This window comes from Triturus cristatus, chromosome 9 (assembly GCF_964204655.1).
Source record: "Triturus cristatus chromosome 9, aTriCri1.1, whole genome shotgun sequence".
NCBI classification, from domain to species: Eukaryota; Metazoa; Chordata; class Amphibia; order Caudata; family Salamandridae; genus Triturus; species Triturus cristatus.
The window spans coordinates 671,951,481-671,976,436 of NC_140592.1; the positions used below are offsets into that span (position 1 = coordinate 671,951,481).

The 24,956-nt window shown below is 44.5% G+C and overlaps 1 protein-coding gene across 2 annotated transcripts in view; it reads right to left on the bottom strand.

The window, feature by feature from the left end:
* PACS1 (phosphofurin acidic cluster sorting protein 1) overlaps window positions 1–24,956 on the bottom strand; it is a 1,493,664-nt gene that overhangs the window by 1,210,926 nt on the left and 257,782 nt on the right. For both annotated transcript variants that reach the window (XM_085625739.1, XM_085625738.1), the window contains exon 3: window positions 18,734–18,823. In XM_085625739.1, the coding sequence (XP_085481865.1) occupies window positions 18,734–18,823 (90 nt within the window). The remainder of the gene's footprint in view (window positions 1–18,733; window positions 18,824–24,956) is intronic.

Here is a 24,956-nt window from a genome sequence, read left to right on the forward strand (position 1 = left end):
CATGTCTCGACCCATGGAATAAGTAGTATCCATGTCACAGGTCTCATTTAGCTGCTTGTTGGCCATCCCAAATCAACTGTTCAAGATTGGATCGGAAGTAATCTGGAAGTGATGGCAACATAGTCTACAATTAATCCCACAAGCGTGAGAAAAATGCCCAAAAACACAAAGCATGTTGGTGGACCTTAAAGCAGAACTAGTCGAGGAAAAATATATTTGCCACACAAATCATGTCTCCTAGAATCTCTATCTGATGGAACATTAGGTAGAGAATCCACATGTCGAGGGGCTGAAGCAGCCTGGGCTACCAAACTACGAGAGGTAGGATGCCTGAGGAGTGAAACCGGATCTCCAGGAGCAGGCTAGTGTCTACGAAATATAGCACAACACACCGAGACCCCCGTATCAGGCTTAGCCCAAGTACCCAGCAATATGTAACACAGAGCCTCATTAAATGGGAGAATAGGATCCAGCCCTGTCTGACCTTGATAAAGGACATCAATCAGTGGATCAGTAGACGTTTCCACTGTAGGAAGAGATAACTCTATGACTATAGCCACTTTCCTCAACATATCCGCAAAAGAGGAACTCGCCTCTGTAACCAGGCAAGGAGGGGAAAGAAGTCCTGAATTTGGGGAAGACTCCCACCCACTAGCCTCCCCAAGGGCAGATAGCCAATTCTCCTCTATAAGAGGCCGAATAGCCTCAGATATAGGCTGCAGTAGCCAAGACTCCTCCATATCACCTACTAAAAGATGACTTTCCGAAGCACCACCATGAGAAGGAAGCAGAAGACAACATTCCCCAGAGATGGCTTCATCAACTCTGCACCCGATGCCTCGACGTCAAGTGGAGGAGAAGAAGTCAGCTGATCGAGGACAGACGCCATAGATAGGAACCCGAAGGACTGTAAACCAGTGCCTACGCAGAGTTGGCCGATGCTGATCGGCACCGACTCAACGACTCAGAGGGCCCCACTGACACAGAAGACTAACCGCCCAGCATGGCTCCTTTCACCACCATGAGGCCCGTCGGCACTCCAGGGGGAGGGAGGTGGAGCCCCAAAGAAGTTATGTAGAGAATCATAGTATACTCTCATTTGAGCTATCGAGGTCCCGGCTCCCAAAGAGACAGCGAGGCATGGGGTGGCGAACAGGAGTCGTCTCCACGCGGCAAAGTCAGGGGGCCCTGACTTCAAATGCCTGCACTTACCTTGGAACGTCAATGAAGAACGACCTCTTGAACGGCTCCAGCTCCTAAAGCGGCCCAGTGAACAGACCGCCGAATGAAAAGATGACTATGAGGGAAGCTGACGTGAAGTCTGAGAAGTGCGTGTCAGCAGCGCCGCCAAAAGTTTCACCCGGTGTTCCTTGAGCGCCTTCAACTTAAGCTTCTGACAAGAACCGCAATCTTAGAGTGGTAATGTTCTCCCAAACACCACATACAAACTGAATGAGAGTCAGTAGCCAATATCTGTTGCGCACAACACCCGAGTAAAGGCACACTGTTTCCAACTGTTAGAAATGGGGGTCTCTATTTGGCAGAGGTAGGTACCTTTGTCCAAATAGGGACCCTTGTTTCTAGTCAGGGTAAGGGGGATACACTCCTAAAATAACCCCTGCTCACCCCCTTGGTGGATTGGCATGAGCAGACAGGCTTATCTCAAAGGCAGTGAGTAAAGCATTGGTGAACACATACAGTAATAAAGAGAAAACAATACAAATGGACACCACACCAGTTTAGAAAAATAAGTAATCTTTATCTAAACCAACGCAAGACCAAACGACAAAAATCCACAATACAGTATCAAAAATATCCTTTAAAATAGGTTATTGACTCAAATAAAGGTTCTAGCAACAAATAAATCCACCTGGAGTTATTACAACATCGTGACAGATGAAAATCCCAAAGAACGGCTACAACCGTGAGGTGCGCAGCGTCTGGCCTGGAGTTAAGCAGACCCACAAAGAACAGTACCTTGGAAATGATGAAAGCAAATACGGTGCACGGTGTCGGGGAGGTGATGCTTCGTTGGCGCCTGCAGCGTCGGTTCCTTACGACCCCAGGGGTGGTGATGCCTCTGTTCCTTACTGCAACGCAGGGGAGGTAAGACGTCTGTTCCTTACTGTGTCGAGGAGGTAACGCCAAAGATGGTGTCGAGGCATCAGTTCCTAAGGATGGTGCGATGTCAGTGGATTTGGGAGTTACCCACGTCGGGGATCGGCTCTGCATTGAGGAAGCACCAGCGTCGATGAAATCGGGGCTGCGGGGCAAGTCGGGACGGTGCGTCGTGGATGTCACGAGCGGTGTCCTCGGCTCTGGTGCAGGTAGCGGCCTCAATGACTGCTTCGGCGTCGATGTGGCACGGCCTCAGCAGTGGTCGGGCTTACGGTGCAAGTCAGGGTGGAACATCGTGCTCTTCACGAGCGGTGCCCACAGCTTCGGTGCAGGTTACGGCGTGGCTTGCCGTAGTCTATGTTGCAGTTTCCTTCTGTAGCAGCTGAAACAGCAGTTCCAGATGCAGAGAGACAGAAGGGATGAAGTCTTTGTGTCCATGAGACTTCAGAACTGTTTAAAGCCCTTGTAAATCTTTTCTTCAAGAAGGTGACAAAGTAAACAGCAAAGTCGTTTTTCTCCTTTCCTTGGGGGCAAGCAGCCACTGCAGGCCAACCCCAGACAGCAAACAGCACAGGGGCAGTATTCCTCCTCAGCTTATCTGGCTTTTCTCCTTTCAAAGGTTCCTCTTGATTTCCCAGAAGTGATCTAAAAGTCTGGGTTCCGGGCCCCACTTTTTATACACACAAATCGTTTGCTTTCTGAAGGCAAAGAGTGTCTGTACCCAGACAAAACCAGTTCCGTCTTCACTGGTGCAGCTTCCTGGCAGGAGGTGCAGACAGCATTGTTGAAGGCAGACCAGGCCCATTCAGCCCAGCCTTGACTCACAAGAGTTCTGGAGCCACAGCATCTCTCCAGCCCCTGTCATTCAAAAGTCAGACATGCAATACACAAACCTAGCAGAGGCACACTGGATGGTTAGGCAAGAAATTACCTACTTTCTGAAAGTGGTATTTTCAAACACACAATGAAAAAGTCACCCTCAATAAAAGATACACTTTAACATTCTTAGTTCAGGCATACTAAACTTTATTTTTCCACCTTGTTTCCAGGGCCAGTTATGTTTATAAGATGTTATAAACAAACTCCCCATTCTATCCTATGGCAACAGGTAGCCTTGCAATAGTGAAAAACGAAATTGGCAGTATTTCACTATCAGGACATGCCACACACATCAGGGCATGTCCTACCTTTCACATAAAATGCACTCTGCCCACAGGGGTACCTTGGGCCTATCTTAGGGGTGACTAATATGTATACATTTGATATATTGTTTTAATAAATTGGAGTTGAATGATGAATAACATTGTCCAGGCCAATTATTGGTTTATCTTTTGTTTTTATAAATTGATATTACATTGTGCTCTTTGTGTTTCCACTCTCTGAACTTTGTTGGATGTGCACTAAGAGAGGGTTTTGTTTGTTCTCATGAACATTAATATATTGAGTGGGTTTGAATTGGAGTAAGGATATGTAAGTGATCACAAGAAAGTAACCAATACACAGAGGGAATACTTTTTATTCCTTGGTGTTAAATGCCCAGTTTCCTTTGGTGAAAGGGCTACTCTCTACATTTTTATTCTGACATTATCCCCAATACACCTAAAAAGAGAAAAAGGTTTGTGTGACAGGAAAATCTAGGACAAGAAAAAGAGCCAATCTCTGGAAAAACTGAAACAAAGTTAGGCTGTCAGTCCTGTTGCTACACTGTTCAGTTGACCTCATCATGACTCCACGTCTGGCATTGAAAGGGAGTCAATGCCACCTGCCAGCACCAGAGAGCTATTGTAGCTGCTTTCCAGATCTAGTCCAGGGCATGCTTGTGATACAGCAGTGCTCCATTGACCAATCAAATTGTAATTTCAACTGTTTTCTACTTGTTAGCTCTTCAGTGTGTTCGTTATGATCACCCAACATTTCTTATTAAGTACAATAGGCAATCGCATGTACAGGACTTTTTTTTAAAGTAAAGTCCCTGAATGAGATTTCTAATCTACATTGATCCTAGCAAGCATGTGCTGTTCGCATTAATTTTTATTTTATAAGGCATTATCAAGGCCTGCACCCTCATTATACACTCTTATCTTCAGCTTGGGTAGCATGCAATTCAACAATGGCCCCTAGAATGTTTATGAATGCTATAATGTATCTTTCTGGTTTATATAAGTATTTGTGGTGGTTTGGCATTTTTAAATAAATCGCGTTTTTCAATAACTGTGCACGCATCAATAACAAAAACCTTACTCTTATTTTCAAACCATGTCATTAATGTAATCTGTGACTTTTTTTAACAAGCATTTGTTTAACTGCCACTATCAAAGGTCCCACAAATTGTCTAGACCTGTGGTTTTTAATCTTTTGACTTCTGCAGACCCCTAATTAATCATTGATAGAGACCGGGGACCCCCACTGAATCATTATTAGAATCTGTGGAACCCCACTAAGTCATTATTGTAGAAAGCTGGCTCTGTATATACTAAACAAAGTAAAGTCAAGTGTGCACAGAGTCCAGTGGATCCCCAAAGGTAGGCAGAAGTAAAAGTAGATAATACCTTACTCTCTATTTGTGGTAGTGTGGGCAAGCAGCAAGGCTTTTTCAGAGGGTAGTGTTCAGCATTTATTATACACATTCAGGCAAGAAATTATGTCACACACTCAAATACTGAACTCAGACTAATTTGTTTGTATACATTTTTTATTTAGTTGTATTTTGTTTTCTAGAACCTAGCCAGGCCTGGTACAGGTATGTGTAACAGTACTTTGAAAGAATAATGCAGCTAAATACAGTTTGAATGGCAGGGAATGAGATTTGTGCTTCACCTCGCCTCCCCCACATGAGGGGTGGGGTTGGCAAAGGTAGGCACACTTCTCCTAACATGGTTTTCACACCAATTTTCCCACCCAAAGGGGGGGGGGGGGGTCAGAACCGGTGGGGCCAGTTTCTGGGAGCAGGAAATGGCTGGGGTAGCTCAAAAAAGCAGAAAGCCTTTGAAGCTTCCCCTTCATGGACACTGCGCATCCTGGGGGAGGAGGCTTGGCACCTCGACCCAGAATGTGCTTTGTTCCAGGACCCCGAGAGCGGCAGACTTGCGGCCCAGGGGTCCAGAAACATGTCTGATGGTGGCAGGCAGCGAGCAGCCACTCAGCCAGGACACTAGAGTTAGGTAGTTTTTCGAAGGGCATCTCTAAGATGCCCTCTGAGTGAATTTTTCATAAAATACCACACTGACATCAGTGTGGGTTGAATGTGCTGAGAAGTATGATAACAAACTTCCCAGTTTTCAGTAAAGCCAGTGCTTAATTTGTGCCGGTGCGTAGTACCGGCACTTATTTATCAGGGCCGGGTCTATACTGCCACTGCAAACTCGCATAAACGGCACGACTGCACTGCAGTCTATACGTCATGTGTCAAATATAATCGAGACTGACTTACTGCACTGTTGTTCACACTCTGTTGCAGTCTCCAGAGTCCCTCGGTGAAGAAGAGTGTTGCTGTGCCACTGAGAGAGCGATCCCGATAATAAATCCATTGTCCATGCATATGAATCAAATTGCCTTCAGGTCAGTGTTTCGGGTGGGCGGGCCACTGATTGGGCTCTATTTGTTCTATGAGGGTAGGAGGCTGCGGCAGCATGCATATCCTTTTTTCACTCCAGGGACCACGCCCTGGCACACATGCATCGCATGAGCCACCACCAGTTAGCACGACATTGAGGCAGGCACTTCGAAGCAGCAGCAGGCCTCTTAATAAAGGCAGTACCACCAGCAGTAACCAGTAAGTAATAAAATAAACCAACGTTGCTTTCTCTTCCACATGGTGACAGTCATGGAGTCAGAGGCCCAAGCCACCGGCGCCGGGCGGGTACCGTGTACAATGCTCCGGCCCCCAGGCCAGGAGGCTGGAAGGGCAGGTCCTTGCCCTTAGCTTAACCCTCTGTCTAAAGCGACTATAACTACTGGTTTGACTTACTTTTACTTAGCTCAAGTCTGAAATGAAATGCTGTTTTCTTCTCTTTCGGAATCCGGATATTTCTATCCTGAGTCCTAAGTCATCAAGCCTCGTGGCTCAGCCGCTCAGGTTGTTTGTATGGTGTATGCAGACGATTCAGTCCCAACACATAGAACAGCGCTTTTTCTTTAAGCATTTTACATTCTTTCTTCAAGTATACATATGAATACAAAGAGTACGTTCGACCTTGCAAGGAGCCTTCATGAGAAATAATAGAGTATTATGCTTGGAAATGGTGAAGAGGGAGTCACTCAAAAGACAGCAGAAACACGGTTTCCCTCCAGACGATGAATTGTGGCTTCGATTATGATCGAGTTTGCTTTTATTCACCCTCCTTCAGGCATTCACCTGAGATGGCCTATTAACCGAGATAAACACCCCCTGTGCTCTATTTTCATAACACTGTAGCATTGCTTCACAGCCCTCATTATAGGAGCTGGGAACACCTTGTGCATTTTTATAAATAAATAGTTTCTGATGGCTGTTGGACACTGTAGCGTAGGCACTGCTTTGAGGCCATAGAATTAGGCTGTGAACCTTTCACTGAGTTTGTCTGTCCTCAGTGACTCACCGGCGCGTCTTTAACTTTATTGGGTCACAAATAGTTCGGAAGGAACAGAGAGAGCTCTCATTCACAACCCTTTCTGTTCTACAGGCAGTGCATGCGAAAAATTGCTGCAGTTCATAAGAGTTAACAAATCCCTCGCCTGCAGCACCTGCAATTCTCATCCCGAGTCGAGGAAACTTTCGAGATTTTATGTTTGATCCTTCCTATTATGTTCTTCTCTCTGGTCCTAATACAAAATGCCCCATTTCTTTGCTATTGCTGTGGGAAACGAGCTCCTCAACCATGTTCTATATGTCATTAGTGATCTTTTCACTAATAGCTGGGTTCTTGTTAAGAGATATTCTACAAAAAAGATTTTAACCCTCTTACCCCTAACTGTAGTGCGTTTTTATTTTTATTTTTAATTCTAGAAGGGACTTAAACCAAGGACCTAACAAGACTTTGAATAATTTGGAAAAATTTGTCAATTAAAAAAACTCTGAATTCTAAAGACAATTTAAGAGTTCTGTCGTGTGATCAGGTGTTGACCAACTCAGTCCAACCAATACAAAGTTGTAGACCCCCACAGCTGATCCACCAATGTAGGAAGCTGGCTCTGTATATACTATACCAACGTGAGGTATAGTGTGCACAGAGTTCAGTGGATACCCAAAGGTAGGCAGAGGTAAGAGTAGATAATACCTTACTCTCTATTTGTGGTAGTGTGGGCGAGCAGTAAGGCTTTATTAGAGGGTAGTGTTAAGCATTTATTGTACACACTCAGTCACACATTCAAAGACTGAACTCAGACTAATTTATTTGTATAAAAATATTATTTAGTTTATTTTATTTCATAGAACCAAGCTAGGCCTGGTACAGGAACGTGATATAGTAGTTTGCAAGAATAATGCAGCTAAATACAGTTTGAATGAAGTTGAATGCAATTGGGTTGGTTACAGTTAAGTTACTTGTTCATAAAACAGTTTATTACTTTTCAGGTACTATTGAGATTACTTTGTACATTACTTTTCAGATACTTTTAAGTGACTTTTTCTACTCAGTGTGATATGCCTAGATATCACACTGGGACACTTCCTAGTTAAAAGGTAGGTAAATCTGTTTATACATATGCAGTTTAAGGTTTCATAAAATCCAACTCCACATTTAGAACAGTTTTCACAAAAAAAAGCAGTCAATGCAATCCTATAAAGAAAATCAGGTTAGCGGTTTAACGGTAATTACTTAGGTTTCGGAGTTGGTTTTCTGGGGTTAGAACAAGGGTTCCCCAGGGTCAAGGATGCACTCTCAAAGCACCCTCAGTGGCAATACTCTTCTAGACTCTTTCTAGTTTATAGATATTCTGCGTAGGCCACATGTTCCATAAAACCTCAACGGGTTTTCTTCTTTTAACTCCCTCCACTTTGCCTGAAATACTCCTATATGAACCATTACTCCTATATGAACTATTTATCTTTTGCTTTCTCCATATGATGTCAAACTTTGAATGTTATATACCACAGCTAAGTGTTAGTCTTTCCATTTAGAAACAATTTTGAAATTGCATTATTTTTCCTTTTAAACTGGCGTCCTTGTTTAAAACAATTGTTGCACTAATAACTCGTCTACATACCATAAGCGATCTTATTCAGTGGCTTTTCTTCTTCATTACGATTTCAATCACCATCTCTTGGTACCTGATAATTCGTCACCAAGCTCGCTTTGAGCCTTTATTGCATGCATCACCAGATATGGTGAGTGGATGTTTTGTTTATTTCTAAACAAGAATTATAATGCAATAGTGAACCAGTCCTAATCTAATCCACCCCACTTCGCATTCTACCTCAATACACTCCAACACACTTCATCCTATTCCACACTGCGCCACGCCCACTCTGCGTCACTCTCTGCCGCTGAACTCTACTCAACTCTACTCCCCAACCCCCCTCTACCCCAAAAAATCCAGTCTATGACACTATACTCCACCCACTCACCTCTAGGACACTCCACACCATTAACTTTTAGCCATACTTAACAGCTGCCACATTGGTGTACAACATAGCAAAAACACACTGCCAGAGTCAACAGCTTTGGCAATGTGCCAATGCTTGTTAGGTTATGACTGCACAGAAATCTTTTGTAACGAGAGAAAAAAAAATCATGAAAGAGGCTAAGAACTTGCCCACTACTTACCACTGGTTGGCTCCCACGTTTCTCTCGTTTTCTTGCTTGATACTGGGCAGCGCCTCCGTCTAGCCTCAGGTTTCCTCCCTGAGCTCAGTGTGTATCCATGCCGCTGAGCTTGGACCAAGCACTATTTCCGGTCTGTGCTTGCGTGCCTGCAGAGGTACAGCTTGGACCAAGCACTATTTCCGGTCTGTGCTTGCGTGCCTGCAGAGGTACAGCTTGGACCAAGCACTACTTCCGGTCTGTGCTTGCGTGCCTGCAGAGGTACAGCTTGGACCAAGCACTACTTCCGGTCTGTGCTTGCGTGCCTGCAGAGGTACTTTTTTTATTTTAAACTGTAGCACTCCATCAGAGTGCATCGCTTTGCCGGCAGTCTCTACGCCCACATTTGTTGCTTCTTGTCCTCTCCTCCACCAACCAGCTCCCTCCTATCGCTGCTTGCCACCTCTCGCATCTCCTCCCGTTGCTTGCCCCGCCACAGATCAGCCCTTCCCCCGTTTTGTGTGACTCCTCCAGTACGTACCGCTGTGGCCCTACAATAGTTCAGTTGCCATGATGGTCTGTCAGCGCATCTTTCGTTCAAGCTTTGATTTGGGGAGGAGAAGCACACTGGCATGATTCACCCACGCAGTGTAATAATCATGGGCATTATAGGACTTAATGTGAAGTGCCAACGCCCCATTTCTAAATGTAATTGCACTTGTATGCCGTGTTTAGTTAAAAGCCGAACAAAGGCGCACTAGTTGTGTGTATTAATGCAGCCCGAGCCTGCCACTCAGCCCTTGAGGTGCCAAGTTCATAAATATTCATTGATTGCACTAAACCGTTACTCCTGCTTAACTGTGCGGCCAAACAAAGCTCGGTTGCCTGTTGAAAAGGTGGTGCTCTGAAAGGATCTCAAGTTTTTTCAGAGCGCTGCTTTTGCGTCATCTTAAATGCAGAACAAAGCAATGACTCCATGCATCAGACCATTGTTTAGCTAGACGCATTTACGCCCCGTTTCGCCTTTAACAAAGGCGTTTTCTGACTTTCTCCCCCATAATTGATAAATACTTGAGATTTTGTTGAGGGGAAGTTGAACGAGGACACTATTGCACAATGTAATTCTTGAGATCAAAGGCAGCACAAAACTTTTATATCAACTTCTTCCAAAATGTGTAAGTCGGCGGAAGTAATTCAATGATTGCCACAGTTTAGTTATCTAAGCTCATTGTTGTCGAGGTCTCTACAGCGCCGTGTTTAGAATGCCTTCGCTTTAGCAGCGTTTCTCATCGCGTTGGCCTCCAATACATTGCAACTGCGTTTTCCGGCTGTTGTGTTCGGGAGGGCCTAGCAGAGATGGCGCGCTGTTCAACATGTCCGGCGGCTATGCAAAGAAAATTATGTATTTATTTGTGCCGCTTTATGTTAATTGTTTTTCCATCACAGCTTTCATTATTGATCATTTTTTTCCAGACGTGAAAGTAAAGGCTAAATTTACACAGATTACATAATTTATCAGCTATTGGTCCTTTGACGTGATTCAAGCATGCCAAGTGTCCTCTTGTCCTTACTTGCCCCCTCTCCCCTTCTGTTGGTTGCTCCATCCACAGATTCCAGCCCCTTCCCCGACCCCCTCACTGCTTTTCCCATTTGGTGCTTGCCCCCCATAACTAACCCCCATCCGTTTCTTCTCCCTACCACCCACCCACTCCTATCCGTTTCTCCACACGAACTCCCCACAACCATCCTCAGAGTCATTCAACTGTGTAAGTGGCGGGCGTACTGTGTGCTCTTGTACAATTAGGCATCTGAAAGTTCAAAAAGGGCTATCACACGGCTAGCACTGCTGTGCCATAGTGCTTTTTTTCTCGTTTTACTTTAAGCCATGTTGCACAACAGCTCGTGCTGCTGTGCACCATGCAAAAACAAGAAAAACATTGACAAAAGCCTGTAGACCTTGAGAAGTGAAACTATAGGCTTTGCCAATGCTTGTTCTTATTATTATTTTTAGCCATGCTGCACAGCAACCACACTGCTATACAGCATGGCTACAAATCATTGCCAACGTTGACAATGCCCATGCTGAACAGCATGAACAAAAGGAAATGGCAGTGTTAATAATCTCAAAGACTAGACCTTTGGCTTTTGCCAAAGCTTATTATCTATTGGGGCACCACCCCTGTGATTCTGGAGAAATCAGTTAATCACTGCATGCATGGTAAAACAAATCACATAAAGGAAGCTAATGTGCCAATGTCCAAGTCTAAGTGAAAATACATTTAGAAGCAGATAACATCGTCTCTCACAATAAAAACAGATGACATCTGTTGTCCCAATAAAAATCCTTTTCAAAGGAGAAAATGGGGTTCTTTGAAGTGTGTGTGGCATAGTAAAACACAAGTACAAATTGCTAGAGGATCAACAAGGACAACAGGGAAGAAGAAAGAATAAAAGTAGTACCTCAATCACAGCGCCATCACTGGAAGGGCAACAATGAAGCTGAAGCAATAACTATGTGGTCCATGCTCCAGGCAAAACAAGAGGAAGTGAAGCCAGCACGCACTGGCCAGTTAGAAGGCAGCAAATAGGAGTGACAATCAGCCGCCGCCAGTGCAGGTAAGAGCAGTGGGGGAGGGTGTGGAGATTTCGAATGACAATGAGGGAAAATGAATTATTTAATTTTCCCTCGTAGTCGTCTGACGAATCCCCCCCAAATCGGCTCAACCGCCTCAAAGCTCTTACCTGCACGGACCATGTTTGTGAAAATGAAGCAAATAAATGTTAAGCAATGGGCAGGCTGCAAGCCCCTTGTTGTACACAATATCTTTTCCAATGCGAGAACGCATGCTCTTTTACAGGCGAGACGTAAAAACAAGAAGCTCATCCCTGTTTCAAAGACCCTTGAATTGCATTCCGCCCACCGTTTCTGTAACTTGCTATATACCGTTTTGCAGACTGGACAGAAAAGACTTGATTGTCTACATTCACTGTCCATCTTTCAACCACACATGGAATAACTCATTAACAGAAAGAACATTTTCCAATTGCATATTAAATACATTTCTTCAAATAGTCTACACAACGGAAAAAGAGAATTTAGAAGTGAACAAAGCCTAAATGCTTAGCACTAGATTTCTGTGATTTTCTCTACTCCAGTGGAAAATCGAGACAGCCCTGTTAAACACTGCAAGTGCTCATTGCCTTAAAAACAGCATTCAATTACCTATGTAGACTGTGCATGAATTATTTTAATTTAAATAAAAAGTGAGAATGTTTTTCAAATGTGTTTTTAAATGTTATTTTTATTATTAATATTAACATTTAATCATTTTAGTTGGACGTGTGTGGTAATCGGTGGAGAATACAGCAAAGATCCATTGATGGACAACTGAATTACTTTGAAGTCAGTGCCATCTGATGAGAACTGACAAAGCTAATAGGTCTCACGTTAAGATGAATTTTAATTTAGTTACAGTTTAATTTTTGCAAAATGTAATTGGCATCAACAGACCGGAGTGGTTAAAGAAAAAAATGTGCACCTTTCATATGTCTGAAAAGCAGCAGCAGGTAATCTCCGCAAAGATCAACACCCACATCAAAAGAATGAGCAATTGACATAAAGAACAAGTTACTTACTTTATCCACCAGAAAAAGCGTTACCAAAGGTATCTGCCTGTTGATTTCTAACCTTTTGAATTACTCCTTGCGCAGCAATCCACATGAACTTTTTTCATAGCTCTTCCATGTCAATGAGGACATCACAATGGCACGCCTGCGCTAGCGACTCTGCGTGACGTCATCAGAGCCATAAGAAGACCTCGTCGGCGTGCTGACGTCCGTTCCACCCATTTCTTACGTGCCTTCGAGGCAAACAGGTGAACAGACAACATTTCACAAGCATACACAGTATACAACATTTCCTCAATTATACACAGTATACAACTTAAAGAGAATAGAACATGGAAATTCTAAATTAAAGACATTTTCTAATAACAAACATCACATCATATCGAATAACAACAAAATACATGAACTAAATGCCAGACATATTTTCGGTATAAGTAGGTAGACAACGGGGAGGTGGGTGGGTCAGTGAGGAATCCACAGGCAGATACTGTATCCACCAGAAAAAGCGGTACCGAAGGTAAGTAACTTGATCTTCTGATGGATACATTTGCCTGGGGATTCTTCACCTTTTGAATTGAATCCCAAACCAGTTCGGCTCCTGGAGAAGGGTGTCCACCTACATGTACCAAAAAATCCTGCAGCACAGAACGTGCGAAGTGGCCATCCTTCCTCACCTCTGAATCCATCAATAATGCTTCGCTAAAGTGTGGAGGGAGGCCCAAGTAGCTGCCTTACAGGTATCAACAGGGACACCTCTAGCCAAAGCAGAAGATTTAGCTCTAGTGGAATGAGCTCTAATACCTTCAGAAAGTTCCTTCTAGGCCATGGTGTAGCAGATCTTGATGCACAAAATGATCCACCTGGAAAGCATTCAATTATGGACAGAATCGCCCTTCATTCTTCCCACGTAACCAATAAAGAGCTGGTCGTCCAACCTTAAGTCCTTGGTTCTATCCAAGTAGAAGCGGACTGCATTCTTAGGGTCCTGGCGATGAAGTCTCTCCTCCTCCTTGGATGGGTGAGGGGGAGGATAGAAAGTAGATAAGGTGATAGACTGCCCTAGTTGAAAAAGAGTAACCACCTTAGGCAGGAGAGCAGCTCTGGTCCTTAGAATCATCTTATCTGCATGGATAATGGTAAAAGGCAGCTTAGACCTAAGAGCCTGAAGCTCACATACCCTCCTGGCAGAGGTAATAGCAATCACAAAAATAGTTTTGGATGTAAGAAGCCTCAACAGACAACTATGAAGAGGCTTGAAGGGAGATCCAATCAGTAAAGTAAGAACCAAATTTAAATCCTACAGAGGCATAATAAAAGGAGTAGGAGGAAATCTATTAGTGAGACCCTTAATGAATCTCATGACTATCGGAAACTTAAACAACAATGGTTGGTCTGGCAAACAAAGAAAGGCTGATAAAGCCGACAAGTAGCCCTTAACAGTTGCCACAGTACAACCTTGCTGTGCCAAGGAAAGTAAAAAACTTAGAACATCAGACAAATGTGATTTCAAAGGATCAATTGAACACTCTGCTAACCACTGAACAATTCTGGCCCATCTACATGCATAGACAGGTTTGGTGGAGTGTCTTCCGGCCAATAATAGAACATCCACCACATCCAAAGGTAGAGAGAAATACTCTGGTTGCCCCGTTCAATCTCCAGGTATGAAGGTGCAGTCTCTGGAGGAGGGGGTATAGAACCTCCCCCTGCAATTGCGACAGGAGGTCTGCCCTGAGAGTGAGACGGAGTGGAGGGTGCAATGAGAGGTGAAGAAGGTCTGTGTACCACACCCTTCTTGGCCTATCAGGGGCGATCAATATGACTTGGGCCTGGTCTTGGCAAATCTTCCTCAGAACCCGAGGAATCAAGGGTATGGGAGGAAACGCATAAAGAAGCCGAAGTCTCCAATCTAGTTGAAACGCATCCCCCAATGCTTTCCGCAACGGATACTGGAGACTGCAGAAAGACGGGCAGTGCACATTCTCATGAGTCGCAAAAAGGTCCACCGAGGAAGTCCCCACATTCCGAAAATGCAGTAAACCACCTCCGGGTGAAGATGCCACTCGTGATGGGCAGAGTATTGCTGACTAAACCTGTCCGCACGCACATCCACCACCACGGCCAGATGATTTACAATTACGCAAATCTGGTGCCTCTGCAGAGACGATACCACCCTACTCGTACCGGTTTGTTGATGTACCACATTGCAGTAGTGTTGTCCATCGGGACCTGGACAGACTGACCACAAAGGGAGGGAAGGAAAGCAAAGAGAGCCAAACATATTGCCCGCAGTTCCAGAAGATTGAAGTGAAGCAATCTTTCCTCTGGAGACCAAAGGCCCTTGATCTCCAGATACCCCAGATGAGCTCCCCACCCTGGGGTGGAGGCATCCGTTATCATCGTGGCCACCAGAGACGGAGGTTGAAATGCTTCCCTTCAGACAGGTTGCCCGGAACACTCCACCAAGACAGCTCCGCTGCAGTGTCCCCTGGAGATTCTGACCTTTTCCCTGAGATCTCCTTTGTGTTGATACCACTGCCATGACTCACCGCAGTATCCAGTATTGCCCCTATGAATAGGTTGCGCTGAAAGGGCACCAGGTGAGATTTGGGTACATTTATCACAAAACCCAAGTCAAACAACATCAGACTTGTTACTTGCAGATGATGAAGCACCATCTCTGGTGACCTAGCTTTGAGCAGCCAGTCATCCAGATAGGGGAAAACAGGAATCCACGATCTCCGGAGATGTGCTGCCACCCCGGCCTTCACCTTCGTGAAGACCCGAGGCGCAGATGTAAGACTGAATGGGAGGACCGCAAACTGATGGTGCTGAGAACCCACCCTAAAACTGAGATACTTCCGTGGTGTCTTCAGGATGGGAATGTGAAAATACGCATCCTGTAAATTGAATGTCGCCATCCAGTCTTCCCGCTGCAGCACCAGAAGAACCTGAGCTAGGGTCAACATCTTGAACTAATCCTGTTTGAGATAAAAATTCAATATCCTGAGGTCTAGGATCGGCCTTAAACGACCGTCCTTTTTGGGAATCAGGAAATACCGGGAGGAGCACCCTTGACCCCTTTCCTGCTCTTGAACCACCTCTATCACACCTTTCTGTAACAAGGAAAGAACCTCCTTCTGCAGGAGCAACAAATGGTTCACCGAACACCAGCCCTGAGGAGGGAAAGGAGGGCAAAACTCCTGGAAAGGAAGGGCGTACCCATTTTCTACAAGATTTAAAACAAAAAGATCTGATGTAACAGATTTCCAATCCTGTAAAAAATGGGACACCTGGCCTTCTACAGGTCCAACATGCTTCAAGATAGAGAGGATCTAGGGCTGCTTCCCTTTGGAACCAGTGGTGGGGACAGGGGAAGAGGAGGAAGAGACCTGCTGCCGAGTGGCCCTTCGCAGATGGCCTCTTCTCTTTCCTCTGTATGACTTATACAGAGGGTTCTGCTGCTGCTGCAGACATCCTCGAAATGGAGCGGCTTTTCCAAACCCACGAAATCTCCTGTATCCAAAACCCCTTGGCTGGGTCTTTAAGCCTAAGGATCAAGCGGTAGCCTTGCTATCCTTAAAAACGTTGCAAAGCTGAGCCCGCCTTTGGCCCAAAGAATCTGGAGCCATCGAAGGGAAGATCCAGCAGCGTGGCTTGAACATCGGGAAAGAATCTTGATCCTCTCAACCAGGTGTGTCTCTTGGTTGCCACCGAAGAGCCCATCACCCTGGCGACTGAGTCCGCCATATCAAGACCCGACTGGATCACCTGACGGGCCGCTGCCTGTGTATCTATCAGCACCTCCATGAAGTGACCTCTCACATCTTAGGAGCCACCTCCTTAGCTGTGTCCATCAAAGCATGTATATACCTTCTTAACAGGCATGTAGCATTAGTAGATTTCAAAGCCATGCTTGCCAACTAAAACACTTTTTTAGCTGACTGATCCGGCTTTTTGGAATCCCTATCCCTCAGAGTAGTGGGGAAGGAACCTGCTGGCTGCCTAGTATAACATGAAGCTTGAACCACAAAGCTTTCTGGTGAAGGGTGGGAAGTTAAAAATGCCAGATCCCCAGGTGTAGCCTTATAACGCCTTGCCATTGTCCTGGATACTGCAAGGGCATTCTTTGGCTTCTGCCAGGCCTCTAAAATTGGTTCTGTTAAGGCCTCATTGAACGAAAGCAAAGGCTCCATTGTTAATGAAGAGGAGTTCAGAACCTCAGTCAAAATGTTAGATCTGACTTCCGCAGTGGACAACTGCAGATTCATAAGGTCCGCAGCCTTCCTTATAACAGAGTGGTAAGGGGCCACTTCCTGAGAAGGAACAGCTTTGGGAGAAGACAGCTCCCACTCAGGCGAAGTGTCCAGCCCACTGGCATCCTTGAGACTTTCAAAGTCATTCACAGAATCCCTCTTCAGCTTGCTTCTGCTGTTCTTGGAATTCCCCCACTTCCAGGAGCCTTGAAGCTTCCCTCCTTGATCGCAATTTAGGAATCAGCATCGGTGGTGCCAGACGCGACGTTGGTGATCTTGGAGCCAGCGTTGAAGGATGCAGCTCAGGAGAGCCCAGCGGCGCCATACAAAGTCGAGACGGCGCCGTACCGTGGCCCGATAGTGCCGCAGAGTAGCCCATCCTTCCCTCCTGGGATGAAATCGGCGTTGAGAACCTCAGCATCGGGAGAGCCCAAGATGAAGCCATCAGCATGAAGGGCATGAAGGGCACCTGGACATAATGTAATGGAACACCCAAATTGTAAGAAAGGGGTCTCACGGGGCCACCAGGCGTGTCGGATGGGTTAACATGCCATACATCGCATTCAGAAAATGCAACGGATCTGCGCCTGGAGCCAAGAAAAGGGGTACGGATCCGGAACTGCCTGGTCCAGAATTGGCAGAGGATGTATAGTGGGTTCTTGTTGCGGTGCCGGAGACACCGGATCCGGGATAAGAGCAGCCTGAGGTGCAGGAGACACCTCCCTAGGCGCTGGAGAGTCCCTCTGAGTCGGAGACTGCACTGGAGTTACCTGCGGTGAAGGAGAAGGCGAGACATCATCCTTACTATGGCTCCGCAGGACTGGGGATAAGGACTTCAATGACTTGTCTTTTGGGAAGCGACACCTGGACCCATGACGCCGCTTCTTCTTATGTTTTTTGGATAACGTTGAGGAGTGTGGAGTCGGCGACCTGGACCTCGCCTAGTCCACTACCTACCTCTCTTCTCCTTTCTTCCACGGGCCATGAACAACTTCACCTCTCTTTAAGTGCCTTCGGATTCATCCGAAGGCACGAAGAACATCCTTCGACGTCGTGGTCCGACGATAAACACCAAAGGCAATCTTCGTTGGGGTACGTGTCCAACATATGGTCCCCACATTCCCTACAGGGTGTAAAATCAGGCTTCTTCAAAGTAGCCATCGCACAGAACCAGTTTACAGGCAACTACAACAATTTAGACCACAAATAAATGGAGAGGCCTAGAAAACCATTACGTGTCGACGGCGCGGAAAAACGGGAACTGATGTCAGCACGCCAAAGAGGTCTTCTTATGGCTCAGATGAGGTCATGCGGAGTCGCAAGCGGGGCAGTGCCATTAAGACGTCCTCGTCGACGTGGGAGAGCTATGAAAAAAGTTTCAGTGGAATGCTGCACAAGGGGTAATTCAAAAGGTAAGGAATTCACAGGCAGACGTATCCATCAGAAACAACAGTTTACATCTTTGCCACTTGAACAACCTCGGTCACAATAGCTACTTCCTGTGCTGGGTGTATGTAGACTTATCACTGTCATGCTATTTTTTCCATCAACGGTGCAGGTAGTCTGCTGCTAGGTTCTGTCCCACTGTTATGTTTACTTTCTATAAGCTATAATAGCATTAATACACTTTCTGTATTGCTGGAAATACTGCAGAAGTCGGACTATTTCTTTACACCTGGTGGACAGATTGGTTAACATGAACAGTATTAATTGTTGTTTACAGAATAAGCTGGCACGAAAGTATAAATCTGCAATACTATGTGAACGATCTAATGATGTTTCTAGCATCAGAAATATGTAGTTCTTTTTCAGCTAGATAGACTAAACAGAACAGGCAATCCAGAGAGCTATGCATTGAATGAAGATATTAATCTTCAAATGAAGTTAACAGTCGTCACTATGGTGCATCAACTCAGTGAATAACTCAACAGAGAACCTGATATCTGAATGGGTTATTTCAGCGGCTAGTGTTTCAGAATGGATAAATAAAGCAGAAGGTTTTGCACAATGTACCTGGAGTGAGAACGTCAGCTGTAGGTCTGTTTCGGCCAGTCCACAGGCAGGAAGGAGAATTTCATTGGATCTCAAGATTCTTTTTGAGCCCTAAAATATAAAAAAAATCACAAACAAAACATGAGTACATACAAAACTATCCAGTCTTCCATTGTTTTGGATGGTGCAGGAAAGAACAATTAACAAAAACGATGTATGGATCTGTGAACATCTGTCCAGAAATATGAACAGTAATCAATATCACATGCCTAACTTGCTCTGTAGAACAGTTTTGATGCACATATGTCATTTCAAAGTAGAAAGGAAACATGGCCACCTCGTGCATAGAGAGGGTCCACCGGAATAAGGCTTTCAGATGGAAAACCAAAACGTGCAATTATCTGGGTATGAATACAGCCAACGGTACTGGAGTTTGCACGGCAAACGTCTTCTTAAAAAGGTATTTGGTTGCATCTTATGAACCTTTCCAATAATGTGTATTTTTCCTTCACCTGTTTTCCACTAGGGGGAATAAGCACTCAATGGTGCAAACGTGCAAGGAATAATTAACAAAATAACGAAACCATGTAAATGTGTAAATTCCAAATCAGGCTATGGATTTCACAAACGGACCAGACTAGGCATCTGCTCCCTTTTTTGTTTATTAAACATAATTTATTGATCACTAAGGATAGGTTTAAAAATGCAAAGTACAAATCTAGCAGAGCAATAGATCTATCCAACACAATTCACTCTACACCCCAACAATACCCAGTGTTTTCTTTTTTTAATTCAAAAGAACCAAAGAAAAAGAACAAACAAAATATACAATTCACCAAATGCTAGCAACATACTGAAATGTTTAAAATTACGTTTTTATTATACTTTAATAGTCACTTGTTTTTCGGGACCTCTTGTCAACTAGTTCCACAAAGGTAAACATCTAAATACTAAAATGTATCAAATGCTTTACATTTCTAAAGAACACACACATCAAATCTATGGAAAGTGGAATCTGACTGCATGGTTGCCCCCACTTTTTTCCTGGTGTTTTGCTGGTTTTTCGACTTAGTTGGCTGGGATCCTGCTATTCAGGACCCTAGCCTATCTGCTTTCCCCTTTAAAATGATTGCATGTACTTTAGGTACACTCCAGATGGGATTCTGGGGTACCTTTATAAGTCCCTAGTATATGATATACTATGTACCCAGGGCATAGGTACCCCAGGGGCCTACCAGGGGATGCAGCAAGTATTGTACCACCCCTGGGAAGCCATTTAAAATGACACAACAGGTCTGCTACATCAGCCTGCGTAAGGTGGTGTATGCACCCCTTACTGAGATATAGGTTCCCTATATCTCTCCATATCACTGCACATATAAACCCATCAGTCACCTCTATGGCAGGCCTTATCAATCCTGAAAGCAGGGTGCTGGGTTTTATGTGAGAGGGTGCCCATGCGTGAGCAGAGCCCCTCTGCAGCCTTCGGAACCTTTATTCCTGGGTTGTTTGTGATGCAGCCAGACCATATATACTTAAGTGCATTATAACCTCACGGTAAATGTTAACTTTGGAATGGCTGCACGAAAACATGTCCTGTTTGGTGTCAAACACCTTGGAATCATACCCCCACACCAGTAACTGGTGTGAGAGGTATTATTCCACCCTACTAGAGGGAGAAATGACAGCACCAGTATACCCGGTAACAGACACGAGTCTGCCCTCCTGCTGCTGGACGAAACTCCGGCAGGGGAGGCCTGGACAATAGGTTTCTAGGTGTGACCACCTCCCAGACAGGCTTTAGTGTATTGGGGCTGGGTGGGTGCACTCTGAGAGTGCTTTGAAGACTGCACTGGGGGCACATTTGGCGTCCCTGTGCATAGTCCAGCTCAAACTGGTTGCAGGGGCTCCCAGCCCTTGCTCTGGCGCGAAACTGAAAAAAGGATATGGGCGTAGCCACCCCTCTGTCCAGACCCTCACATATGTGGGTCCCCAGAGTTTGTCCCACCCCTTCCTTGGGTATAAAGTAGCAACCCCTGACTACAGGACTTTATATTACCTGGACGAAACTATGGTACAGAAACCAGTACTTCGACGATCTACATTGAACTAGAAGACTGAAGAATCTCCCTTGGAGTAAAGGAGTTACTCCCCTGCTTGGCAGGCACCAAAGACGCATCGGTCCGGTTTGCATCTCCGAAGTTCCTGAGGACTCCGAAGAATATTGCAACACAGGAGATGGGTTCCCGTGGTCTCTGAGGTCGATCTGTGTGCTCAGCAAGTCTGAGGCCTGTATCCCTCGTGGAGAGAGTGCAACCCGAACCCCTGAACACCGCGACCATTTGCAGCAGCATAAGCTTTTTGATATCCCTAAGGCTGTGCTTTGGGCTACTTATAGTCCAGAACCCGCGCAGTGATTCCACCGAAGATTACTGGCCTACACTCATCAAGTGACCCGTGGGCTGGTATTTAATGACTCCTCTCGAGGTCCCTTCGCGATCCCTTGTCCGTCGACTTGTGGATCCCTGAGAAGGGTATTTTAACTTTCAATGGGTTTACCTGGTTGCTCCAGACGTGCTCTGAGTTTCCATTGCTTGGGGAGTCCACAGGACCTTGCTGGCAAACACCGAAGCCATTTTTTCTCACAGCGTGGGTTGCAGTTGCCAAGGCTGGTTGGACTCCAATCCAGACACCAACCCCCCAGCACTCGACATCCTTCGTAGGACAGCTCGCCTGCAGACTGTGGTTGTCGTCGACGCCTCCTGGTCCCCGTGGCAGTGGAGTCAAGCTTCACCTCTTCGCACCTGAAACACCCGACATCGGAGGGCATTCGTCTATCATGATCCTGCTCACTGGCAAGTGACCAAGACTCTGTCTCCTCTGCTTTCAGGTTCTTCACATCTTTGATCCAGGCTTGGATCACCCCGGACACTTCTCCTTTCCATGGCAGCAGCACTTTGCAGCACATCGCCATTGAAATCAACGACGATTCCCGACACCATTTGAGACCTATGCACCCGGCTTCCCTGGGTGAGGTAACACAAGTACTCCGGTGATCCCGTGGGTGCTGGCCCTAGAACCCTCTAAGTCTAAAGGGGTCTGCTCAAAGTCCTCTCCTAAGTATCCTTATTCTTTCAAATTCCAACCGCGACTTTCCCATTGAATTGTACGGGGCTCGCAGCTGTGTTCTCACACTGCACACATCCCCCGTGGGTCTCCTGTGTCACTGCCTTAGGTGGTTCCTTGGGGTCCCAGTGATTCTATGTGCCCTAGGCACTGTCTGATCAAGTCGTGGTTCTTATACCACTTTCTTAATATATGGTTTGGTCTCCCCCGGGGGCCCATTGTATATTGTGCTATTTACTGTTCTTAAAATAACTGTATGATTGTGTGCCTTGCTCTCTAACTTCATAAAGAGGTTAGAAGAGAGTGTTTAGAAAAAATATATATATATATATATAATATTCACTGAAAAAACCATAGGTTTCACACATGTTATAGTTAGCGGAAATTTTACTGATAAAAAACCAGTGAAATTCCCCCGTTATAGTTAGCGCAGGCAACTATAACTCACGCGACCGCAATCCTCTGCTGATGCTAATACTGTATTTAGACACTTATTTGCCCATGTCTTCTTCCATACATTTTTAGCTATACATATATTACAAATATATTTTTTTCATAAAGACACATATGTCATCAGCAGAAGATTGCAGTCGCGTGAGTTATAGTTGCCTGCGCTAACTATAACGGGGGAATTTCACTGGTTTTTTATCAGTAAAATTTCCGCTAACTATAACATGTGTGAAACCTATGGTTTTTTCAGTGAATTTGCAAGGTTTTTTAAATGCTAATTCCTAACTATAACGTGTGTGAAACCTATGGTTTTTTCAGTGAATTAGTACGGTTTTTTAAATGCTAACTTTTTTTCCCTTATAATAAGCCCTGTACATTTGGTGGCCTTCGGCCACCAAAAGCACAGGGGGTGGGGTAAGTGTGGATAGTGTTTTTTGCCCTTAACATAAGCCCTGTGCTTTTGGTGGCCTTCGGCCACCAAAAGCACAGGGGGTGGGGTAAGTGTGGATAGTGTTTTTTTTATTTTTATTTTTTTACCGTACGCTTACGGTAAGCGTACGGTAAGCGTACCCCGCGAAATTGCCGAAAAAAAAATAAAACCGTTTTTGCACTTGGGGGATGTTTGGGGACTCCCTCAACATGACTATGTGGGAGGGAGTTGTCAAAACAGCCCCTTTACATGTTTTTGGGCTTGATATTTTAAAAATCACTCTCAGTGCGAGAGACAAAATGGCGGCCGCCGCTTCCTGGTTTCGGCCGATTCGAATGTTTACTAAGATCTAAGAGCCAATCAGAATCGCGCTCGCGCACGCCACCGTACGCTTACCGTAAGCGTACGGTAAGCGTACCGTAAGCTGGCTCAGATATATATATTGATTTAAAGGCTATTTTCTCAGAATCTACTGAACAGATTTACACCAAACCTACAAAAGGCACTTCCTTGACCTAGGGACTACCTCTCTGCCAAATTTTGAGTAATTCTGTTCAGCCGTTCGGGCTGTAGCTCGTTCTAAAGGTCCTATGGAAAAATGCATGGGAAAAACGCGTTTTGGGACCCCCCTTTTATCTCAGCCCCCGCTTGACGGATCCCCCCGAGACTTTCAGGGTAGGAGCGGAGCGTAGCGCCCCACCTATTTTGAAAAATTTGCGAGGATTCGTCGACCGGCGCCAAAGTTATTCAAAATAGAATGTTGAGGTTTTCCTATGGAAACGTGGTCCTAACTATAACTACCTACTGGCTATCGCCAGTAGGATATATATATACATATATATATACATACATACATATATATATATATATATATATATATATATATATATATATATATATATATATATATATATATATATATATATATATATATATATATATATATATATATATATATATATATATATATATATATATATATATATATATATATATATATATATATATTCGCTTTTCTTTTCCTCAGTACAGCCGCCGCTCACCAGATCAACGGGTGCGTCGTCGAGAAGGACCACCCAGGAAAGGTCCGTAATATTTTCTCTTTCCTTCTCACAACGACAAAGATTGACGACGCTGTGTTCTGGCCAAATATTTTATTGGGACAGTTTGGAAGGACGCGTTTCGCCTGCCAAGCAGACTTGTTCATCAATAGTTTAACCGTTTTGAAATCGGTCATTTAAGCCGCAGTGCATGAATACATTATCAAGTGATACAACTACAATTGCAGTGTGTTAGACTAGTAGTTCTTAATAACGAACATCTATAGTCTCAGCTGATCGTTTCATGAAAAATTAATACATGTATTTGTACATTGGTTAGGTAGTTGTTTTAACAAATACAAATTTAAAGTATTGAGCAGACCGCAAAACAAACTTTTGAAATTCATTTTTTGGTTTCAATAAAACTTTATGCAACCGCATAAGTCACATGCACTCTTCTTATTGGATCACGCTAGCAGAGACAATTCAACCCTAGTGGGTAAAACTTGCTAAAACGAGTAAAAACACTTAAAACCAAGTGGGTATGACACATTCAGTTATCAATGAAAACGTCAATTAAATTGTTACTGTCTCGTAACAAAAATATCTTTCAATTTAGTTGAATTTAATTTTGAATTTTAAATTAATTCCGCCCCTGTGGGTATAAACCCATTTTTTGCACGTTTTTTATAAAAACAGCTTATATCCAATTAATCATGCGTGCGTGTTCCTAATCAAATCACAATGACATCTGCTCTTAATATCTTTTTATTGTTAATGCTGTACCCAACACTAACCTCTATGTCCTAGACAAAATTCTAGTCACAGTTCGGCCTTTATGGGCCACTGTGGCACATGAATTATTCCGATCCAGCTACTAGCCTAAATGTATGCATCTCCCCGTGAAATACCTGATAAATGTGCAAAAAAACTTTGAAATAAAATTAAAAATATTAGGAAAATAGTTAAAACCAGAATCTAAAGAGGTTTAGCATATATCTCTTTTACTTGATTGACAAATCGTGTACCCACAATTTTACAGATGTGTTATCAGATCCTCTTCCATATTTAGGCCCATAGGGGCTTTCGTGTTCAGTTCTATAATATAGTGCGATTCTAATCTCCTGAGCTTTTTTTCCTGGTTACCGCCTCTGATATTAGGGGGCACGCAGTCTATCACAAAGTAGCTTAACTCTTG